This window comes from Meleagris gallopavo, chromosome 10, assembly GCF_905368555.1.
Source record: "Meleagris gallopavo chromosome 10, MGAL_WU_HG_1.1, whole genome shotgun sequence".
NCBI classification, from domain to species: domain Eukaryota; kingdom Metazoa; phylum Chordata; class Aves; order Galliformes; family Phasianidae; genus Meleagris; species Meleagris gallopavo.
This window is the reverse complement of record NC_139413.1, coordinates 6441895-6463245: the sequence shown is the minus strand read 5'-3', so window position 1 is coordinate 6463245 and position 21351 is coordinate 6441895. Positions and strand designations below refer to the sequence as shown.

Here is a 21351-nt window from a genome sequence, read left to right as displayed (position 1 = left end):
CAGAAAATAATAACTGTAAAGCAGATGTCAGCATCTGCATAGAAATAAGAAGCACAAGAAAAAAAAAAAAAAAGTGGAACATGGGAATATATAAATTCTTTTTATAGGGACGTGATGGTCACATGTAAAAGCAATTAAGTAAAAGCTTCCAGTAAGCACAAAGCTTGCTTTGATCAGAGGGGCAGCCTGAAGCATGTTCTCCATTTGACAGCCTGAAAGTCCCTCATCAGAGCTCTCTGAGCTCTGGAAGAATTCCCTTTCCCTTTTCCAGCAAATAAAAGTCAACCCATCTTAAAAACCAAAGAACGAAGATGTCAAGGAAGCCTAACATCAAATGTTGATAAACACTTCCATTACTGCTAGATGAACTTTGTACAAGAACCACATTTCCTTGAGGGCAAAGCAGGAAATTCAGGGAACTTTCACTGGTACAGAACTCGTTTGTTCTGATTTTTAAATTTCCACTAGATTTCTACTGGAAATTGAAGGGGAGGGAAGGGGAAACTGCAGTATTCTTGATTAAAGCTCCCAAGGGCACTAGCTAGAGTCATTATGTTGTGACAGTTTTGGAAATCTATGAATGGAAAAGCTTCATGCAAGCACAAAGCATTACCAGTAGCAGAATTATTTTGCTATTTGCAATCTAAAGTCATTTGCCTTGGAGACACAGTTAATTTAGCCTGTTAAGCAACATTTTAGGGAAGGGATGATGAATGGTAACACTGGATTTGGTTTATGACTGATGACCACAGTGCAAGCTCTGAGCTACCAGCAGGTCACCCGGGCCCAGCCCAGCTTCAGGCTTCAGCCGCCTTGAGATCAAGGCCAAACATTTCATATAGCACATGCCTTTATTACAGTCTAGTGTACCAGGACGCCTGAAGGCTTCCAGAAAGCCTTACAACGAGCTGGATATGGAGAGGTTGGTTCTATACTGTTTGTAGCTGTAGATGACCAATAGTGCAGACTTCAGGAGCCTCTGCTCTCTGGCAGCGACTGACAGCAGAAAGTACAAGAATGACTCCCCATAGAGAAGTGCTCTGTGGGGTTCCTTCGCCTGTTAGGAATGGATTTGTGCCTTACCGTTCCCATCCACAAAAGAATCCTGTTTGTAACTTCTAGAGGCTTGACACAAATGAGATCTTGTATCTCTAACTTACATATGCATATCCATCCATCTTAAGCACATCCTCATCACATTTTCCCTACTAAAGGGAGATATTATATACTTTTTTTTTCTTAAATCTCCCCCAGAACTAAGGAATTAAAAGTCCATTAAAATACTGTATATGAGTGAGTGCAAACACCTGTCCTCTTTACAGCCCAGCGTTAACATCTTTCATTCTACCCACTAAGCTTGAAAAGTCTTAAAATGTGATGCATTACAGCAAACAAATGTTTGTGAACCATTTTCAAAAGAATGAGTGTTCATAAAGAGAAAGTAACAGAAGAAATCCAGGACTGCAGAGGATATTTCAAGGTCCACAGTGCAAGAGCTGGGTACAGACAGAATGGGGGCATCTCAAATATTGAGCCCCTTTTAGTTCACTCTGGGAAAGAATATTCTCTAGCCTGTGCTTTCTGGATTTAGGAGAATCCAAGTTTTTCATCTTTCCCCCTTGATACCCTGAGCACACCAGTGCTGCTGGGAGGCACGGGGAGGTAATTAGGACATGATGCATGTGGCAGAAGTGCTTCCAGCTGCCAGGGCTCCTCCAGCACTGCTGTACAATACCTCCAGCCTCTGTTAATTGCTTGCCAAAACTACTCCAGTTCCAGGATACTGCAGGATTAACAGGAGGTGTTTGGGGACAGCATGTCCCACGTATGTGGAAAAGCATTTCTCTGATGTTATTTCTACTTTGCTAGCACGCAGTACTTCGTGAATACCAGGACATTAGGATGTCACTCAGAGCTCTTGCCTAGGTACAAAGGTTAGGTTTCCTCAATAAAGATGCTATCTATCTGCATCAAGATCTACCAGAGCTCCCCCTGCCTCAAGCTGTCAAATTCACTGGCATTTTCATATTCTCCATCTCCTCCTTTACGTTTTTGCTTTTCCAACTCCTCATACCTTGAAACCAGTTCTTTTTTTCCTACTTAATCTCTGCTGTGCAGCACTTTAATAGCACTTCTACATAATAAAAAGAGAACAGAGCAGGAATTTGTAATGTTTGAGCTCCCTCTTGAAGTTTCATGTTCCTCAAGCACAAATGAAAATGCAGTAAGACTTAAGTCTTTCACTCTCAGAAAGGTGGATAGTGTTACACTTGGAAGTTTACAGGACTTCCCCTCACGATACACAAAACAGCATTAAAGATCTTCAAACAAACAAACAAGGACATCATCCTGGAACACACAACGACTTCAGAGCTTGACTTGCACTTTGAATGATAACAGTCATGCCCAAACACCATACAACTCTTAAAGAGCTTTCAGATTGCTCTTGAAAATAGTCCACAGGAAAGTAGATGTCAGTTCAAATCTTTTTAAACCAAAGATATATGCTGCTTCTGAATCAATTTATGTGAAATCTGACTTAAAAAAGGCATTCCCAGGAGGCATGGGACACTGCATTTCTTCAGGCCACCTCCAAAAAGGTTCCTCTGACAGAACAATGTGTGGAATTTCAGCAGCCCATCAACAATGCAGTGGAAGAATCATTCCTTCTAGCAGATCTGTTCTTGGAGAGCTAGATCTCCACTTCAAAGTGACTTAACTTTAATTATGCCAATAACTACCAAAAGCAAAAGCGTAGCTCAAGACAAATGTAAATCAGTGTGTAAGAAATCCAGGAAATCCATGCTCTGAAGCAAGTCCTTCTGCGTCCTTTTCAATCACATCAGCCTATTCACAAGGCAAGGAAGTGCTGTTACACCTTCCCATCCTAGGTGTACCAAGCAGCCCTCTCCTTCCCCTCCACACAAGCACAGACATTTCTGCATGCTAGGACTTCAATCAGTAGCATCCTGTGTTACTTATTTCCAGAATATTCTGACTACAGGAGCTCTAGTTTTAAGCTTGCACAGGGCTCCGCGCTTCACTTTTTGTTCAGTCCTGAGAAAAGTTTTTCTGCTCAAGTCCACTCAAATTTCAGCTTCCTTCATGGCACAGATAATATTTTTCTTCAGGGATATGACAGACTTCTTTTTTGATCCAAGAAATTCTCAAAGGAAATACGGAAGAAAGCAAACACTTCTCGGTAGCTGGTTTTAAAGCAGGCAGTCTACCTGGGACAAAGCCTTCCCAACAGAGTTGTGCAACTCTCAAAAACAGACAGCTTAAATTAATGCTTCTAAGCATGGAAGAATCTACAAGAATGAGCAAGTTAGCAGTTGTGAGTGGGGAAATAACACACAGACTTGAAAGATAAATTAACACCCCCTTAAGAAGAGGCCAAGTGAAAGAGAAACAACTCAAGATACACAATGGCCATACCCTTATGTAGCACATTTTCAATATCTCGTGTACAGAAGTGCTATAAAGCCCAGAACCATTCTGTGCTGTTAGACTAAGGAAAGAACTGACACAGACAGAACACTGGAAAAAAAACGGTGTTGAGAGTTGTGCTTTGTGAAAGAATTTGAACATATCAAATGCAATGCACCATTATTGCAAATAAAACCTCCTATGCTTTATTTGTGGTTATATACAGACAGCTCTCCCAGGCTTTTTATAAATGTTTATTATATTATTTGCTTGTACAGTCTGGGAATTTGAGACGAGGTCTTCAGCTCAGTTCAAACATAATGGACATGGTATCTCTGTTCTGCAATTTCTACCTGTTCACCTTATACTCACGTTATCTCCTAAGTGCACAGCCTCTAATTGGAAGTTTTCCCCAAATCCCACTCCCTGTACTTTGCTGGGCAGCACACGTGAGGTACAACAGCACAACCACGATAGAAAACTCGCTGCAGAAGAATGCAGCAAAACAATACAAGAAACTGCAGCGCTTCTTTAATTACTATTTTATTGCTGCAAGAAAAAAATAATCAAACTTTCATGCAACTATCCCCTCTGCAATTTTGTCTTTGTAATAGGAAAGCTCAAGAAATTGGAACAAGCAGAAAAATGCAACTAGTACTTTGGCACATTTTTTCACCACTACACAAGCTTCCATGATGGTCTCCTACTTTCCTACAGTGCTTTTCTTTGTAGGAAAGAAAAATTTTAATCAAGAAATGAATTCAGGAAAATATTAGAACGAGGATGCAAGCATTCATTCTGCTTAATATATTAAACAAAAAAAAAAAAAAACCAAAAAAACCCCCTGAAATACAGAATTTATTCAAAGAGGTTTCTGATTTGTCCTGAGGAGCCCTCCATAATTTGAAGTGTTCCAATCACAAAGAGAATGGAAAAAAAAATTGCACTGCAGATCTTGACAGCCAAATCTAGCACGAGCCACATACTGGTCAATGTCCCAAGCATCCAGCCTTTATCCTAGGCTGAACACCTAACAAAGCAAGTTAAGGTGGGATGTTTCCGTAACTACACTTTTTCTAATGCTTTAAATAGGTGCCTAAACATTACACTGATAATTACCATTAACAATTCGTTATGCATTTCTCCCTTTTAATTAGTTTTCCTATTAAATATTCTAAGTACTTTTCAGCCATTGTTATTCTACAACTTTTTACATTCTTCTTGCATCATGCCTTCATTACACAAGGTACCAAGCAGCCTTTGTATTTAAACAAGAGGAGATAAAAATGACTGTAAACATCAACCCAAGTCGATTCTCAAGTATCAGGAGTCTGGGAATTTGAGCCACCAAAGCTTCCCAAACACCCTGCAGTACTTACGTGAAGGAGACCATGTGCAGCTGCAATCAAAGTCACGGGCAGGCAGTGGAGGGGAATAATGACAGTTGTGGTACACGAACTACTGCCTCCATAAAAACCCTAAATTGAAGTTACTGCTGTCCTTGAACTTGGTTACACAGGCAGAGAATAACTGTATATACTTCCACAAGCTATTTCATTCCAAAACAGATGTAAACGTGGCTTTGACATTTTAAAATGTTTGCTGCTATTTTAATTGGCTTGGAACTTTCACACGTTTACAGGATAGCTGATAAATTCAGTGATAAGGGATTAGCACTTTGTATGATTACAGAATCCACCTATTGGAAAGCCTCAACTCCACAAAGAGGAGTAAAGCAGCAACGTTTGGCTTCAGTGGCAAGTAAAGCAGCTTCTCCTGTAATTAAAGAGATGATTCTGACTTTCTTACCTGCTGAACATATCTGTCTGTAGTTTTCCACATATAGTAATACTCTATTATGCTTGTTAAGGATTTCCATGGGAGCTAGGGACAGACATAAAGGAAAAGCAACAGTCATTGCAGGTAGCTGGATGCAGCTTCACCAAAATTCACAGAATTCCTCTGGCAGACAGTTTGTAACTGAGTTTGCAATTACTAACCCTGCTAGCAAAAAAGATAAGAGATTCAGACATTAACTAAGGACATCAAGGCACCCACTTTAAATGGGACCTTTCAAAAAAATAGTGTAGAAGCAGAGCAGATTACAGGTAAATCTTCATACTGCATTGGCTTCACAGTAAACCATTCAGAGTCAACATGGAAGACAGCCCACTGGTTGAGACAGTCTTGCTGCTTTGAGCAGCAAAGACTCAAGCTTAAGAATCATGATGACAGTCTTATAGCTCTATTTTGCAAAACTTCTATGGAGTGGGAAAAAAAAAAAGTAAAATGATAACCACTAACAGAAACATGCCATGCCAGCTCTGTTCTCTGCATGAAAAGCAAGAGGCTTTCAGCAGGACTATAGAGTGTTGTGCGGCTTCCAAGTCCCTTCATCTAAAAGATTAGAGCACAGGACAAGCAACACTGACACTACTTGTTTTGTTCTGAGGAGTCGAAAATGATACACTGCAACTTGGCTCTCCTACAGTGCTCCATTCAATCTGCTGGCTGAATACCTATGGAGGAGATCTGGCCAAACTACAGGACGCTTCCCACGGATGCCCAAGATTCCTTTTTCTAACTTTCAGAAGACCCTTTATTGAGATAATATAAAAGTGACTACATTTCCATGTTCCAGGCTCAGTACTCTTTCAAACACGTTACTCTACAGCAGCTAGTATCCACTCTGTTGTAGTCAAGCAGACTACTTTAACATTTCTGGAGGAAAAAATCAATCATCAGTGATTTGAAATTCTGACTGTACAGCAGGCTGCCTTCAGCATGAGGCTTGTCTTCCCCTGGTTTACTGCAAGACATCCACCAGTTCAAAGCCCTCTTCTTCAAGATGAAGAAAAACAACTCAGTGCGGACAAGCAGTAAACCCGCTCTATCCCCAATCAGAATCAGCTTCATCATGCAGGCCCCCACTTCATATACTTACAAAATCTTGCTGAATGTCAGTGAAATCTTTTCCATATTTTTCTAGTGCTTCCTCAAAGAGGTTTGCCTCTGAAGCAGACCACTCCTCCATCTCATCTCTGCACAGGACTGGCCCACCTTGTGGCACAAGCGCAGAGATCGCCTTGGAAATGTCATAGACATTTTTGTGCAAAGTGTCCATAGCATGGAACTACATGGTTGTAAAAGAGAGAAATAAAGGTAAGAACAAACATCCAGCAGGAAAAACACTTAGCAATTTAACAGCAGTAACAGAAACCATGCAGTGTTATCTGTGGATACAGTGTACTACATCTGCACCAAGACAGTAAATACTTGCTCCAATCCCAGACTCAAGATAATTTTCAGCGTACAAGTCTTATGTCCACTAAAAATAGTGGGATTTTTGGAATGTGAGCATCTGCATATGAGTAATTCCTACTTTATCTAATCCCCAGCACCACCACTGCAGCACTACTGTTAAGAAAATGCAGGGGATAGAGCCCCACTCACCAGATGGAACATGAAGATAGAGGACTGGAGGTGTATTTTCTAATAAACTGAGCCATGCACTTCTTTTGTCAAATAATCCTCACAAATTGCATATAAAAACAAATATTTAAGCACACACACATTTGCCCCAAATGTCACAAACTCCAAAAAGGATTTAAGTTACATATAATAGTTGAGTAGGAAGAATTACTCCTGAGAGTGAGCAATTATTCATGAGAAAGCTGAGCTACAACTGATGGTGATTTGTTATTTACAAGAGGGGAGAACAAACTGAGAGTGAGGAATTTCATCTTAAATGAAAGCTGGGCTTTATTTCTGTTGTTTTAATTAGGATGTTATTTGTCTTCTTTCTTATCAGAGCTTTGAGCACATGCATAATCAACCGACAGTGTTTTATCCTAGAGTTTGTTCTACAAATGATTTCATATTATACCAGTTATGAGGTGAGATTTTGATAACAGCACTCTGGAGACTTTTTAAGTTTTATTCACACTTCCACTCAACTCTTTCTAGCATAGAAATTTCAGTTTTCCCATTCCTCTCTATTAAGTATCCTTCACAATTACAAAACATTCACAGAATCACCACTCCTTTGGTGCTTTAAAGCAAAGTTCAAAACTCCATCAACTGAAATTTCTTATCTGACCACAAAGTCTTTCCCCCTAGACAATTTTGCCCAAGGATGGCAGTGGCAGTTGGGAAGTGTTAAGTGGTATTTTGGCATTACAACACTGCAGACAAGCACGTGGATTCTTTTTAAGACCATTACTCACTAAGCCTGTATAAGAGATAGGCTGTGAAGCATGGTCAAAACATTAAAGAAATAAAAATTCTGAGCTACCCAAGACGGATCATAAGGAGGCACAAAGCCAGAAAGATTTACTTCAGCGTAAATAAAGGGCTCCTTTACAAAGGATCTGGTTCACAGCAGGCCACAATTACAGTCCATCTGCCCCTTTCCTTTTGCCAACTGTTATATTGAGAAGGTGAATTATCTTACATCCCTCAATAACTGAAGGCCCACTTAAAAACCTTACCAGTGTGATGTCCCTAGAGGCTGCTGCAGCACTCATGTGCAAACTTGGCTGTCTGACAGAACTACTGCAATCTAGTGCTCGGGCAAATGTACCAACGGACCTGAAAGAAATAACAACGGAGCATTAACTCTGCATGCAAAGCAAGCGTGAACATCAACACCCAACCAACATTTTTTGAGATCAGCAGACTCCACTTCTCAGTAACAAGATTACATGTCTTGGCACTACTTCTGAGCCAGGAACCGTTCTCTTCAGATGTGGTTTGTTATTACGAATGCTCAGCTGTGCTCACTTTATACGACCAAACAGGCTTAGGCAGGAAAACAGCAGAGGACTCCAATGGGTCCCAAATGGGCAGTTTTGAACCATCTCATCCTCTGTCTCTCAACACAAACTTTTGAATTAAAGTTTAAAAGAGAGTGATCACAAGTGAGCTTTACGAACGGCAGCCTGAGGGGCACTGCGTTGTCCAAAGGTACGTCGATAGATGCCAAGATATGACAGGAAAAAAAGAATGCAGCAGCAATCATTTTCCAAAGCTGTAGAAAAAGTATGACATAGTATAATATTGTAAACATGTATTTATTGTGTGCACTGTAATATATAAAAAAAGAGTATTTAAAGTATAAGTAGACTGTGTAAAAGGACAGCAGTTCTCAAATACTTCCCAATGACAGCCACTCCTGTTTGCAAGGCCACAATTCCCAGGCTCCTCATTTTACCCCTAAAGAAACGAGCTAGAGAACGCTACAAAAGGAACGCTGGTTCCACTAATTCCCACTCCTCTGGCTGCTTGTGCAGCACACAGTTGGGAACACTCCTGCACAGTGAACTGGAGCTGAACTCTGAGAAATTACAGCAACAACAAAAAAATCAATTCCCCCCCAGCACCCCCTCACTCTGTTCACTTCCCCAGACTAGTTGACTAGCTGAGTGCATAGAAGAAAAAAAGGTAAATACTTAGGCAGTAATCCATCAAATATCTGATTTTGGTCAAAAGCCAAAGCCACCCCCGCAAGGCTTTGGTGCTTTCAGACTTCACTCTCTCCCGAGCCTCCTACTCACTCATCCTTGTTCCTGCTTGACCAGCTCCCCTGCTTGCAGGACTGATAGGTTTTTTTTTTTTCGTGGTACCTAATTAGAAACTGGATCACTTTGCTGATTCTGGGTAGAAGCAATCTTTATACTGATGTTTTTGGGGACTTTTTCCAGCAGGCAGCCTCATGTGGCTCTATCAGCAAACCAAGCAGGCAACTTGGTTTGCTTCTAGCCACAACTGCTAGAAGCAGCTTCACAACCAAGAAGCCTACACAAGGTGGAAACTGTCATCACAGAGCAGCTCTGTGGTCACTTTAAACCAACCTACACACAAAACCCCCATCAATGAGGCACTTCCACCCTCTAGTTTCCTACTGAGTGTTCCTGACACCAAGACCACAGCAACATGTGGCTGAGTGGCATTGTGAATCAACGCTGCTGGATCAAACAAGCTCTTTGCTGAAGGGTCCCATAAGCAGAAGGAATCCTTTGCTGGAGATATTCCAGCTTCCTCCACCTCTTCTCCTGCATCACTGGTAGAGATCATCTTCTCCCTGCTTTCAGCTATTTCCCTACATGTATCTGTTTAAGTACAAGGGCTGCTTCAAAAGTAATGTCTCTTATTATGTTGACCACAGTGCCAGAGGCCAACAGAAGGAACATCGTATGCAAGTTTATCAGGATCTACTGAACCAAAATGAAGCTGAAGGTGACAATTTCCTGGACAGCATAGTGCCCAGCAATGAGATGAGGTGTCACCCCTACAAGCTGGAGTCAAAACAGCAGCCCACGGAATGGCAACATGTCAATCTCCCATTGAAGAAAAAATTGAAGAGACAGCTCTCAGCAGGTGAAGTGCGCTGCCTTGTAGGACAGGGGAGAGGTGATCCTTCTGGATTTCTGGGAACCCAGACAAACCATCAGCTCTGACTGCCATGTCACAACGCTGACAAAGCCGAAGGCTCAAACATCCAGAGTCAGGACAGAGAAGAAGACAGCCTTAAGCCAGGCCCCATACCAGTCTGAAGACCATGGACCACACCCACCATATAGTCCAGATTTGGCACCTTCCAACTTCCACGTGTTTGGGCTGATGAAAGACGGACCACACAGGCAATTTTTTCCTAGCAACAATGCTGCCGTAGCAGCTGTGAAACAGTGGGTCACCACTGCTGCTACAGATTTCTATGAGTGTGAAATGCAGGCTCTTGTTCATTGCTGGAAAAAAATGCATAGCTAATGGTGGTGACTATGCTGAAAAATAGCATTTTGCAGCTGAGAATTTGCTCTATCAAACAGTGTTATTGCATTCTTTGCATCTGTTGTGGTTTCCGTAGAAATAAAGAGGAGGCACTACTTATGGAGCAAGCTACATAGAATTCATCTACTGCACATAAATCACTTAATCCAGCAAATTTGACTTCACTGTTGGCACAAATCCAGGGAAACAGCCACATATTGTGTAAGTAGCACAGTGAAACTTCAAGAGACTAAATTTTATGGTGATTCCTTAGTGCAGTCATAACACTACAGATTTTATGAACCTTAAAAAAAAACAACAACAAAGTCTAGACAACAGAAAACAATAGTTAACCAAAGACAAAAATGTATTAATGGATCTGAACTGCCAGATTTTCATCAATCTGGACAGCAGTTGACGTTTTTCCATTTTAACCAACCTGGTTTTATTCTTGGCTTCCTAAGAACACTTTCAAGTGTTCTTAAAAATTTTGTCTCAATTGCATAAAAATAGCAAACTTTATCTTCAAAGTGCATAGAAAAATAATTTTTGTTGCACGTTTCTGAACATACAAACTTCTCATCTTACATACTTAAAACTGTACATTTTAATTCAAATTTCCTTAACTCTGCCCTTTTCTTTCCTCCTACTATTTTCTTAAGTCTACATCATTCAATGTGTTGAAAGCATTTCCTGTTGTTTTCATAAATGCACTCTTTTTGCATCATTCAACAGCTCCAATCAGAATGAGCCCATTCCAGCCAAATTCTTCCATGTGAGCTCCCATTTTATGGCCTCAGGAGATCCCCCATTAACTCACCCACTACAGACACAGCAATACCACACCCAGGATAATTCAAGAGGAAAGTTTGGCAGCCTGATAACTCAAGATGTGTGTAGGGAGGGAGAAGGGGGGAAAACACACCCCCTTCCTCCCTATATCTAATAGTAACTTGAACCACTGGCTATAGATGGTCTAACTATCCATCTATTACTCGCACTTCCATGCTTCCACAGTCTTATAAAACTTACCTAGAAGACAAAAAAGAAGGTAATGCTCTCCAAGCTCTAATTGTACGTATTAAATTTTAGTATAAGCTTCTGTTCATACAAATGAACAACACTGAAAAGGGTCACAAATATTTCATAAAACTAACACTGATGGACAGATTGCCTTGAATTTAAATAGAAGCATAAAACTCACCACTCTCCATCTGTACTCATTTGTAGGGATTTACTTTATTCATTCTACCTGTTTCTTAGTGCCTAGATTCCAACATCTTAGCTTTAACTATTACAACTTAACTGTTATCGCGTGTTGAAACGTGGCTGGATTTGAAAAAGGGACAAAATGGACTCTGTAATGAACTGTGAGGAATTTAGCTCACTGCGTGCTCTAAGTGCCGGCCAAAGAACTTGAAAAACCTCACCAGTTACAGGATAGTTCTCACATAAAATAGAAGAAAATGATTAACTTCTTGAAAGTGAAAGCTGTAAATTCAAGTAGTTGTTCATGAAGTCATGCAATTCCCAGGAAGGCACATTAACACGTCCATCATTTCAAAATGAAACACAGGAATCAAGCAACCAAGCCAGCATTCATACCAGTAAAGCAAAAAGAACACACACAAAAACACCAAGTGCTTAGAAAAGATGAGTTATTCAAATGTTATTCAAAGAAGTGGTAAATTGCTCTTACCGTGCTACCACCAAGAACTGGTCTATCTGCTTGTCTACTAGCGGGTTAAAGGCTTCCCAAACTTTTGTTTCAAGTTTTGACTGATCTCTTCCATCATCCTCACCTGGTTGAAAAACAAGTTAGAGAAGCTCAGCATGGCTGTTTTGAAATAAAACTACTTTCCCGATTTCGTATCTCACAATAATTTAATCACCAAATCAACTCAGATACTCTGCCCGACAGTGAAAATTTCGTTCACCCACTTGGCTGCGACAATTTCAGCTTGACAGATGCAGGAACCCAACTCATCCAAATTAGGCCACCAGATGCTGAAGAACTGATATTTAATGACACAAGTAATGGGAAAACAGAATAGGTCCTCCCCCAAACTAGCCTCCTCTCTTCAGCCTCCTCTCCAGATTCTCTCTCCTTCTCCTCTACCTCACAGCAGTTCCAGGAAAGCAGGCACACTCCCAGCTGCCCTGAGCAGGCAAAGGGTAGCTGGTCCTGTATGCACCAGTTGCTTTCTAAGGGGCAAATCATAGCATCAGATTCTCTTACTTCTATTCTCCTAACCATATACAAACCAAAATATCTTTGAAAAAAATACAGGAGCTACTGAGCCTCTTTTTTTTCAAACCCCTTTTGAAACATCTGCAGATTATACTGCTCTGAATTCCCATGCTGGCTGGCTGAAGGAAGAGAATGCCTTTCAAATTAGTTCATCCTCACTTAGGAGGTTAGCCCAGCTGCTGAATAAATACCACAGACAAATTAAACAAGAGTCCCGACCAATTTGTTGGCCTGCTCTAACATTAGCCTAACAGTATCTGCACATCTGCAAAGCTCTGAAGCAGAGTGAGGTACCTCACTGCATTAACATCTCTGCCTGCAGAGTTTGGTAGAGCCCTTTCAACACGGCTCATAACACCAGCTCTCTGAGAAGGAGAACATTGACAGATCGGTCTGAGCCCCACACAGGTCTCAGAGAAGAGTTCTTCCACCCACTGCAGTGCAAGGACCAGTGTGAAGCTGGTATCTGTTAACTAACAGCCTCTTTTCCTGGGCACGTGTCCTTATGTTCCTTCTGCTCCATGAGCAGGGCAGGCTGAGGTCTCACAACGTGCTCAAGGCAGCAAATTCCTCCTGCCTGTTCTGCAGGTGAGAAGTCTAGGCTGGCAGCCAACAGTAGCAGACGGGCAGGGGGCTCTGAGGAAAAGGCATCCAGCAATAATGGGCAAATTGATGTGGGGAGACAGCACTTAATTGGCAATAATTTGGGAGTGGCTCTTACGGGTAAGCGAGGCTTGATTAAAAACACAAAGGCTATACAGATGTGATGGAAATTTGTGCTTCCCATGAAAATTCTGAAATCTCTTAAAATGAGTGCAAGCTCTGAGAGAGCCAATTAATTCAATTTGTCTCAACAACTTTTATGATTTGGACAAATGCCCGCTTAAAGCCTGGTCTGAGACACAACTAATTGCATGCAGTGGGCAACTGCTTCAGTCTCTAACAAACCAAGCCAGTGGTGCACACGTGACATGGTGGTAGGAACCTCTGTCTCCAACACGGGCTGCATACATAGAAGTGGCTGCATTCCACATGGCCTCTTGACAACTTAAATTATGGAAATTACCCTCTTTTAATAAGTCTGTTATATCTGCCTGGTATCTGTTTCCAACTCGAATTTCTCCTTTATCAGCAAGTAGAGTCTTTTGTTGAGGATCGTATACTAGTGAATAGAAGAAGAAATCCTAAAAATGAAACAAAAACAGAAAATGAAGTATTACTAGCTTACATTTTTAGCATAGTATATATAGCAGAAAGCTTTTATGCCAAGTTTGCTCACCCAGTCTACTCATAGCAAGTAAAAACAAACTAATTACCAGTTCCCTTCTCAACACTCTCCTAATAAAGATCAGGATGTGGCCTTCCTTGTCTCAGGGACACACTGCTGACCAAACTGTTTCCCCTCATCATTTAAGATTAAATTGCTGTCTTTCTTCTGCTGCTTATTGGGCAAAGGGAAGCAGATTTGGCAGCAGCAGCAGCTAGCTGCAGGTGGTAATACATTAATTTGTTGCTTTTGCTCTGGTAGATGAGAAAAAGGCTAAAAAAGCTGCTTGGCTTCTGTCACCTGGGTAAGCATGAACGATTAAAGCAAGAAGTCATACCAAAATGAGAACGTCCTGCCAGGGTGGAGGAAGAAAACAGCCTCAATTTTAATCACGTAACTGCACAGGGTAAGTAATTGAACTTTTCTACAGCAAGTATGTTCCATCAAAGGGGAGCATGGGATATGGGGCAGGAAGAGAGCTCTGTTCAGACATCTCAATCTCCATCCACAGTAACCAGGTCACCAGGAACAGAACAGAAATGCATTATGTGCCACTTTTCACATCTTGGGTTTTCAGCTCCTTTTCCCTTCCCTGCATTTCTGTGTAAATAGCTGGCAACCTGTTCTAGTGCATCTCATTTCACACTTTCCCTTTCCCTGTATTTGTATGCATCATGCAGCAAAAATCAGGAAAAACCAGCATCAGTTTTCAACTCTCTTCAACCTCATGAAAAGGTGGCAAGGAAAAGGAAGTCCTCTATCTGCCATAAAATGCCCCCAGAAGGAGGAATGACCACTGAGTTTCCCCAGTAACAAGGTAAACGCTCTGTGGACTAGAGAGTCAAAGGTGCACATTAGGTTTGTTTATCCAGCCCTGCACATTACATAGATTCATCTAAGACTGATGCCACAGAGGTAAGGTCTCCCACGTTTTCTTTATGCATCTAAAGCATCCAGCATGCAAGCAATCACAGAATTTAAAAATGTTAATCATGGTAGTTCTAACTTTAATTTTTTCCCAAGAGATTAATATGTATGGAATGGGGAGAAGAGAATAAATTTTAGCTGGTCTGCATATGGTTTGGCTTTGCTACCTAAGAAAGCAGGACACAGAGAAGTCTCACCTATCCAGCACAAAACGAGAGGCAAGGCATTAATTTGCACTGATCTTTTCCATCAGAAAACACATCATTTCCCGACAGAGGGAGCATGTTCTGCTGATGGCAGGATTGAAGCCATAGCTAACACTTGGGAAAACACAGCCCTAACACCCAGGTAAATGAACTAGAAAGGTTGTGGTCTGGAAGATTTGGTTGTGTTCTCAATCAATGATGTTCTCGACAGAATTGATTCCCACTCCCACAGGAACCGAAGTCTATTTACAACAACCTACCAACAGAAGGGAGCTTCAGAGTAGAAGACAAATAATTCACGTGATAGCTGGGTCAACAAATCTGGGTTTCTTGCTCCCTGACATATGCAAAGTTCAAAATACTACAATACCGAGGACATAGTGTGCAAGAGATTTCATAGCACGATCTTTGTCGGCCAGGAGAAGTCACTGATTGTGGAGAGGTTTTCTCCTATGGTATTTGATGAGATGTTCCATTGCTTCTCTTTTGTAGATCATTGCTATGTATTTAGCCATCTAATGGCTGTTACTCAGTGAGAAAAGGGAGCGGGCTACACATTTCTTTTTGCTGTTCTTCCCTCATCCCTTTCTTTGAGGCAGAGACGAAGGAAGGCAGGAGAGAGGCAGGCAATACTTCTCTCCAAAATGAAGAATTACAGGTCCCTGGTCTCTTCTACCCAGCCAAAGCCTTCCCAACAGGGATAAGATGGAAATTTAGGGGCAGAAGTGTGACTACAATGCAACCCCCAGAAGTAATACAATGCCACCACCACCACTGCCCATAGAAACATAAATTCAGCCCATAAAAATGGCACATCATTTCTAAAAACACTAAAAAACATCAGTTTAATGCCAGTGGAGGCAACAGCCCAAGGAGCAGAGCGGATCCTAGTGTACTCTAGAATGAGTGAGTTCTTGATCATCACTGCATAGCACAAAAGAGAGATTTTTCAGAAGGATTTCACCCACAAAATTATATGGCTCTTCACAATCGTCCATGCTTTTTCTTGCTGTCAAAACTGTGCATGTCAAGTTCACAGCAGTGAAGAAAAATAAGGGTTTTCTGCTTTAATTCCACATCCCAGAAAACACTCAACGTGTTTGGAAAAATAAATAAATAATAAAAACGACCTGCCAAGAGTTAAAATTAAACCATGACTTTCTGCTTCTCCAAACTGTTACATGGACACACATACTCAGAGCTTCCCTATCCAAGCCCCAAAGCTACCAGCAGCTACACGCCAAGAACCAAAACCACCAATGGCAGAAAAACTGTAAAAAAGCTCCACATGAAAGTACAGTACAAAAAGTGGTTAGTTCATTACAGTATGCAAACCTACTCTCATGAAGTCAGTTGGGGTGAAGGGAGAAATTTTAGCGTTTTATTTTTAGGGAGTACCAAAAGAAACAAATGCCAGATACATACCCAGCAGGCAAAATTCACACCATCACATGGATATCTTCTAGCAGCACAGTCAAATAAGTGGTACGTATAAAAATAGGGAAATCTAGTGCTAATCTGCAGAATAGAGAAATCTACTGCATGTGCCAGAAATGGTTATAACCTTCTCTTGATCTCCCTGAGAATTAAAATTAAGTATCTACAGGAAATTCAGGTTTTCAGTTGCTTTTTTCTTTTCCCCTTTTTCCTCCTGTTCCTCAGTCCTTCTACAAACCTGGTCTTGCCAGACACAAAACAGCACTGGGCCCTGAATGTCATGCAGCAATCTTTGTGAGCAGCACAGCAGGAGAGAGGGGAAGGACAAAAGCAAGATAACAAAGATGTAGTTTTGCTACGCTTATTATCTTCCCAAAAACTTGTCTGCATGTTTAACCTCCTTCATGGCAAACAGCCTTGGGCCAAAAGCCTACTTTCAGTGGTCAGAACAGGCAAGTTATCAAACATACAAGAAATCTGTTGGCACATTCCCTAGAACTGCTTTGAAAGCAAAGAGAGATTAAAAACAGGAAGGGAAAAAAAAAAAAAAGGAGCAGTTGAAGACAGTTGAAGACTATGCTACCCAGGGCCAGGAACTGACCAAGCAACAAGTATCTCCTTTCTGAATCTTTTCTCTCTCCACCCCAGCACATTTCTGTTCCTAAGCTTCCAATTTCTTTACCATCTGTCCAAACTACTTTGCACCACAGCAAAACACTGTGGTAAGCGACAGGACACATTCACGGAACTCTTCCATTCTGTGAAATCTCTAAGTGCCTGCTCAGTTTAAAAATAGCCTGCATCACTCATCTTGCATTTTGAGAGTTCAAAAGGATGAAAACGAGAAATCTTTCTGTTCCTAATCTGCATCTGAGCAATTGCACAACTAGAGGAAGAAAGCTCCCTTCTCAGCCTATGTACCTACCTGTAAGATTGCTGGTAATAGAAGTGTTTGGGGAGCAATGGAGAAGGAACACAACTTAAAGTTTGGGCACTGGTAAGTCTAAAACTAATTTCAGTTTGATTAACTTTTGCTTTCAAATGGGCATCTCCCTGACTGCTAGCTGGTAACAAGCATTTCTGAACACAACAGCCCTCCTTTGATGTACTGCCATTTGGCAGTCCTGATCAGGCTCAACATGTTTTTGGTTTCACATTCCAAAGAGAAGCCTGACTATTTAATCTCCGTGCTTTGTTTAAAATTCTCTTAAACTGGAGCACTGGATTAAAATTAATCTTACGTTTAAATAAATACTGAAGAAAGCTAAAGATGCATTTAAAAAGTCAGCCCAGACTGCAACATGCTCCTTCAAACCAAAAACAACCTGTTTTCTTTGCATTCCTTAAAGGACAGTTTAATGACTGTTACCCTACTGCTTTCAATTACAAGATTTCCTCTCTTATGTAACATTTAAATATTTTCAAATTCAAACGTGCTTGCAGATACATTCAAATAATAACACACTGAAACAGCTTATTATTCGTTAGCATGAAGCTTAAGAAAAAAAAAAATGCTGTTAGTTTCCAAAAGGAAAGGTTTCCTACTGTCATATTCCAAGACTGCCTAGCCCAGCTGGCAGCCAGTAGTTCAGACACCATTAAACTTGTCTACATGTATTAATAAAAGATTGTAATTTTTAAAATCACAGAACACCTGAAAAAGTGAAACCCACCAGCGTAGGACAGTTCAGTTGCAAGTGTTTGGTTGAGGTACCTTTAAGGAGTCAGATTGCTAAAATTTCTGCAAGAGTCAGAAGTTCAGCGACAAGTAGTTTTTCAAGGATCTAAGTGTCTGTGGTGGCAAATGAAGGATTACAAGTAAATAGTTTTAACAGTGAACTCAAAACCCAGGGAACTAAGCTCCTCAGAGATCTGAGGTGAGATCAAGCTTAAACCACATTCAAATAAATATGTAAGACTTTGGGAGAAAACTAATATATGGAAATACAGTTTGTTGGCTTACTCCCTCTTCTACAGCTACTTCACCTCCCACCCTGTGTAGTCTGGGAGCCTGAGCCTTCATCTTGAGCTTTCAATCTGCCATGCTGATAGGCAAGAAAGGACAGCTTACTGTCACAGGAATGTAAACAACATGCCTGGCCTGCTAGATCCACCAAGTTTCACATCAAAATGAAGACTGTATCGAGCCCAAAGCTTCCCCCTGTCAACGCTGAGTATGCTTAGACATGAAAGAACTGTTCTTTTTAGAAAGCTTACAAAAAGCCACCAAGTCTAAATTGTGCCAAAAGAAAGTGTTCAAGCTTGACAATTTACAAAATGGGTTCATACCTCCCGTTCCAGATATGATTTAAGGGATTCTGTCTCATTTAACAGAGTAACGCTGCATTTGCCTCTAAAAAAGAGAAACATATTTTATGAAAAAACACACATCTTAAATGCTTGTGTGATTCATAAGATGATACTATTGAAGTTGCACACAAAATTTAATATTACACTGAAGAGTACTTGAATAATAGTGATATTTGGCTTCCAAATAAAAAGCACAGGAAGAAAATGGCCATTACCTAATATGTGTGGCTGGCAGAGATTCCAGCTGTCGCGAGAGAAACAACTCACGATGTCGTAACTGATGCTTCTGTTTCTCTGGCAAGTCAACCATTTCTGGGTTTTCCATCTCTTCTTCCATTTCTCCTAGTCACAGAGAGACAAAATGACCATTACGAACATGGCACAAGTATGGACTGTAGGCCGATCAGCTCCAAAATCTTTGCTAAATAATAAACAGACTCAAGGTGAAATATAACTTTGAACCCTCACATTTCACTTAGGGAAATAATTAGATAACTGGCACAGAAGCTTTAAGTCACGTTTGTGAAGAACAGTGTTTATCACCACTAGAATGAAAGCACTCCAGGTCAACACTTGTGGTGGCCCACCAAGCTGTGGTCACGAATCTGCAGCAGAAGAACAAGGGACCATCCGCCACAGCACTGCCTGCATTGGGAAGGAGCTGACACATGATGAACGAGGCAGGGAAAGCAAAATCTTCAATCCAGGTATCAGCTATCATGCACCCTACTCCTATCAGTTGCACACTGCTCCGTCCTGCCTTCAGCAGCTTCTGAAAGGAATGCCTACTGAAAAGACCAGTTTAGCTGTTGAGCGGATTTCACTCTCTTCACCCTAACCACAGGCAACAGATCACAGTCACAAGATGAACTGGAATGTAACCAAGTGCCCAAGGCCAGCCTTGTGAGCAGCCCTCCCCTGCTGCAGCTCACACACTGCTGCCACACAAAGCCTGTGTTAGCCTGGAGCCAGGATCCACCACCGCCAGCTTCCAGCCACGCTATCTCCATCCAACCAGCTTTAAATGAATGCCAAAGTAAATACATGAAATCACACCCATACGGATACGCAACCGATCCAAAACATCTCTAGGCATTGTCCTCGTTAGAAGTAAATTATTGTCATGCTTTGTGTTCATTAGCAAGCATCCTGTCAATCACACGAGACAAAGCTACAGAAAACCAAAAGCTCCATGATGAAGGAGAGGAAAGAAAACCCCAGACCTCCTCCTTCCCTACGAAATGAAGGCAGTGACTGCAGTGTCCAAAAGCACGGCAAAGTTTCCCAGACTCCAGCAGGACGAGCTGTAATGTCTCCTACCCCAACAGCAAAGCTCCGACTTTCCTGCTGCTGTGCTCTCAAAGAGCAGATCTGTGCCTGCAGCTTAATTCAACACTTGTTGCCAAGAAACATTTCTAGTCAGAAATGCATACAAGAGCAGTTGTGATTCATACACTCTGAAGATTAGTTACCTCTAATCCTCATTGCCAGCCCAAAAGAAAGCAAACAGAAAGGAGAGAGAACGCCATTTTACAAAACATTAAAGTTGCATTTAAATACCCCACCATTATGCCAAAGGGGGTGACAAAAACCAACGATATACCTTTCAGATTCCTCGTGATTTATCACTGTTTCACTGTCCTGGAACAGAGACCTATGGTTTATAAGCCCCTCAGGTAAGCCGCTCCAGCAAGGAAGGGAAAAAAGCAGTGTAATTAAACCCCACTGCAACATGCAACAGCTATTATAACTGCATGAGCTGTTCTGCATACAGCAGCACATGTTACAATTTAGTATTTTCTACACACTGGGACACAGAATCTACATTTGTGCCCCAGTTTCATGGTTCTGCAATCTATTTACTGAAGTGGATTCTGTTTTAGTTGAAAATTAATACTGTGGCTGCTGCCCTACACTATAAATACTCCAGCAGCGATCCACAAACAAGTCAGCAAGTTCCCAGCTTGCTCGCTCAAAAACCGATGGAAAAGGCATCAATGCCTCCTGCACTTAGGAGAGGTTTTGAAAAATCAGAGTATGCACAGAGTAACGCAGGAAAAACACTAAGGAGCAGCTTAATACTTTAATACACTTAATATCTTCAGTATATTTAGTAGCTGAGAGCTTTCAAAAATTACATGCAAATATATATTGAGGACTACATGCTAGTCTTATCTACCAAGAAAACAAAACCGCCCAGCAAAACCAAGCTCATCTCTGGAGGTACAGCCCTTCAGTGAGGCTTGTCTTCCAACTCCTGTTTTATTTATATGCCTTGTGCTTGTAATAAAACAAGGAAGGTGGGACGCACAAGTTTTCTTATGCCAGCTCTGCTACGCGTAGCCTTTCAAAGGAGAAGGCACAATGCATTTTGACAAATGTGTTCTGAAGGAAAGAAATGCACCAGGAAAGCAGGACTGGAGTCATATAAAAAGTAGCTTTGATAAAACAGTAACTGATACCACCTCAACACCTCCCATACTGCAAAGGTTTAAGTTGGGCTATAAAGCAAAATGGGACTAATGCAGCCTAAGGCTTCAGGACAAGCGCAACACATCTGCATCTCAACCTCCTACAGCTCACGCTCTCAGCAAAGCAGACTTCAGGCTCCAGAATGGCAGCCCCTGAAAGACAAGGACAATAATCTTAGAAAGAAATAGTAATAACAATAATAAACTCCTTTCAGAAGCACTTGCCCACATTTATGGCAGTACTGTGGAGTAAGTGATGAGAACACAGTAGGTGCAGTATATTGG

General features: G+C 41.3%; 1 protein-coding gene across 4 annotated transcripts in view; it reads right to left on the bottom strand.

Annotated features, from left to right (window-relative positions):
• Positions 1-21351, bottom strand: part of MTA1 (metastasis associated 1) — a 70828-nt gene that overhangs the window by 31306 nt on the left and 18171 nt on the right. For all 4 annotated transcript variants that reach the window (XM_085231494.1, XM_085231492.1, XM_085231493.1 and 1 more), the window contains exons 4-10: positions 18811-18937; positions 18575-18638; positions 13515-13632; positions 11897-11999; positions 7920-8019; positions 6374-6562; positions 5239-5313 (exon numbers count right to left, since the gene is read on the bottom strand). In XM_085231494.1, the coding sequence (XP_085087620.1) occupies positions 5239-5313; positions 6374-6562; positions 7920-8019; positions 11897-11999; positions 13515-13632; positions 18575-18638; positions 18811-18937 (776 nt within the window). The remainder of the gene's footprint in view (positions 1-5238; positions 5314-6373; positions 6563-7919; positions 8020-11896; positions 12000-13514; positions 13633-18574; positions 18639-18810; positions 18938-21351) is intronic.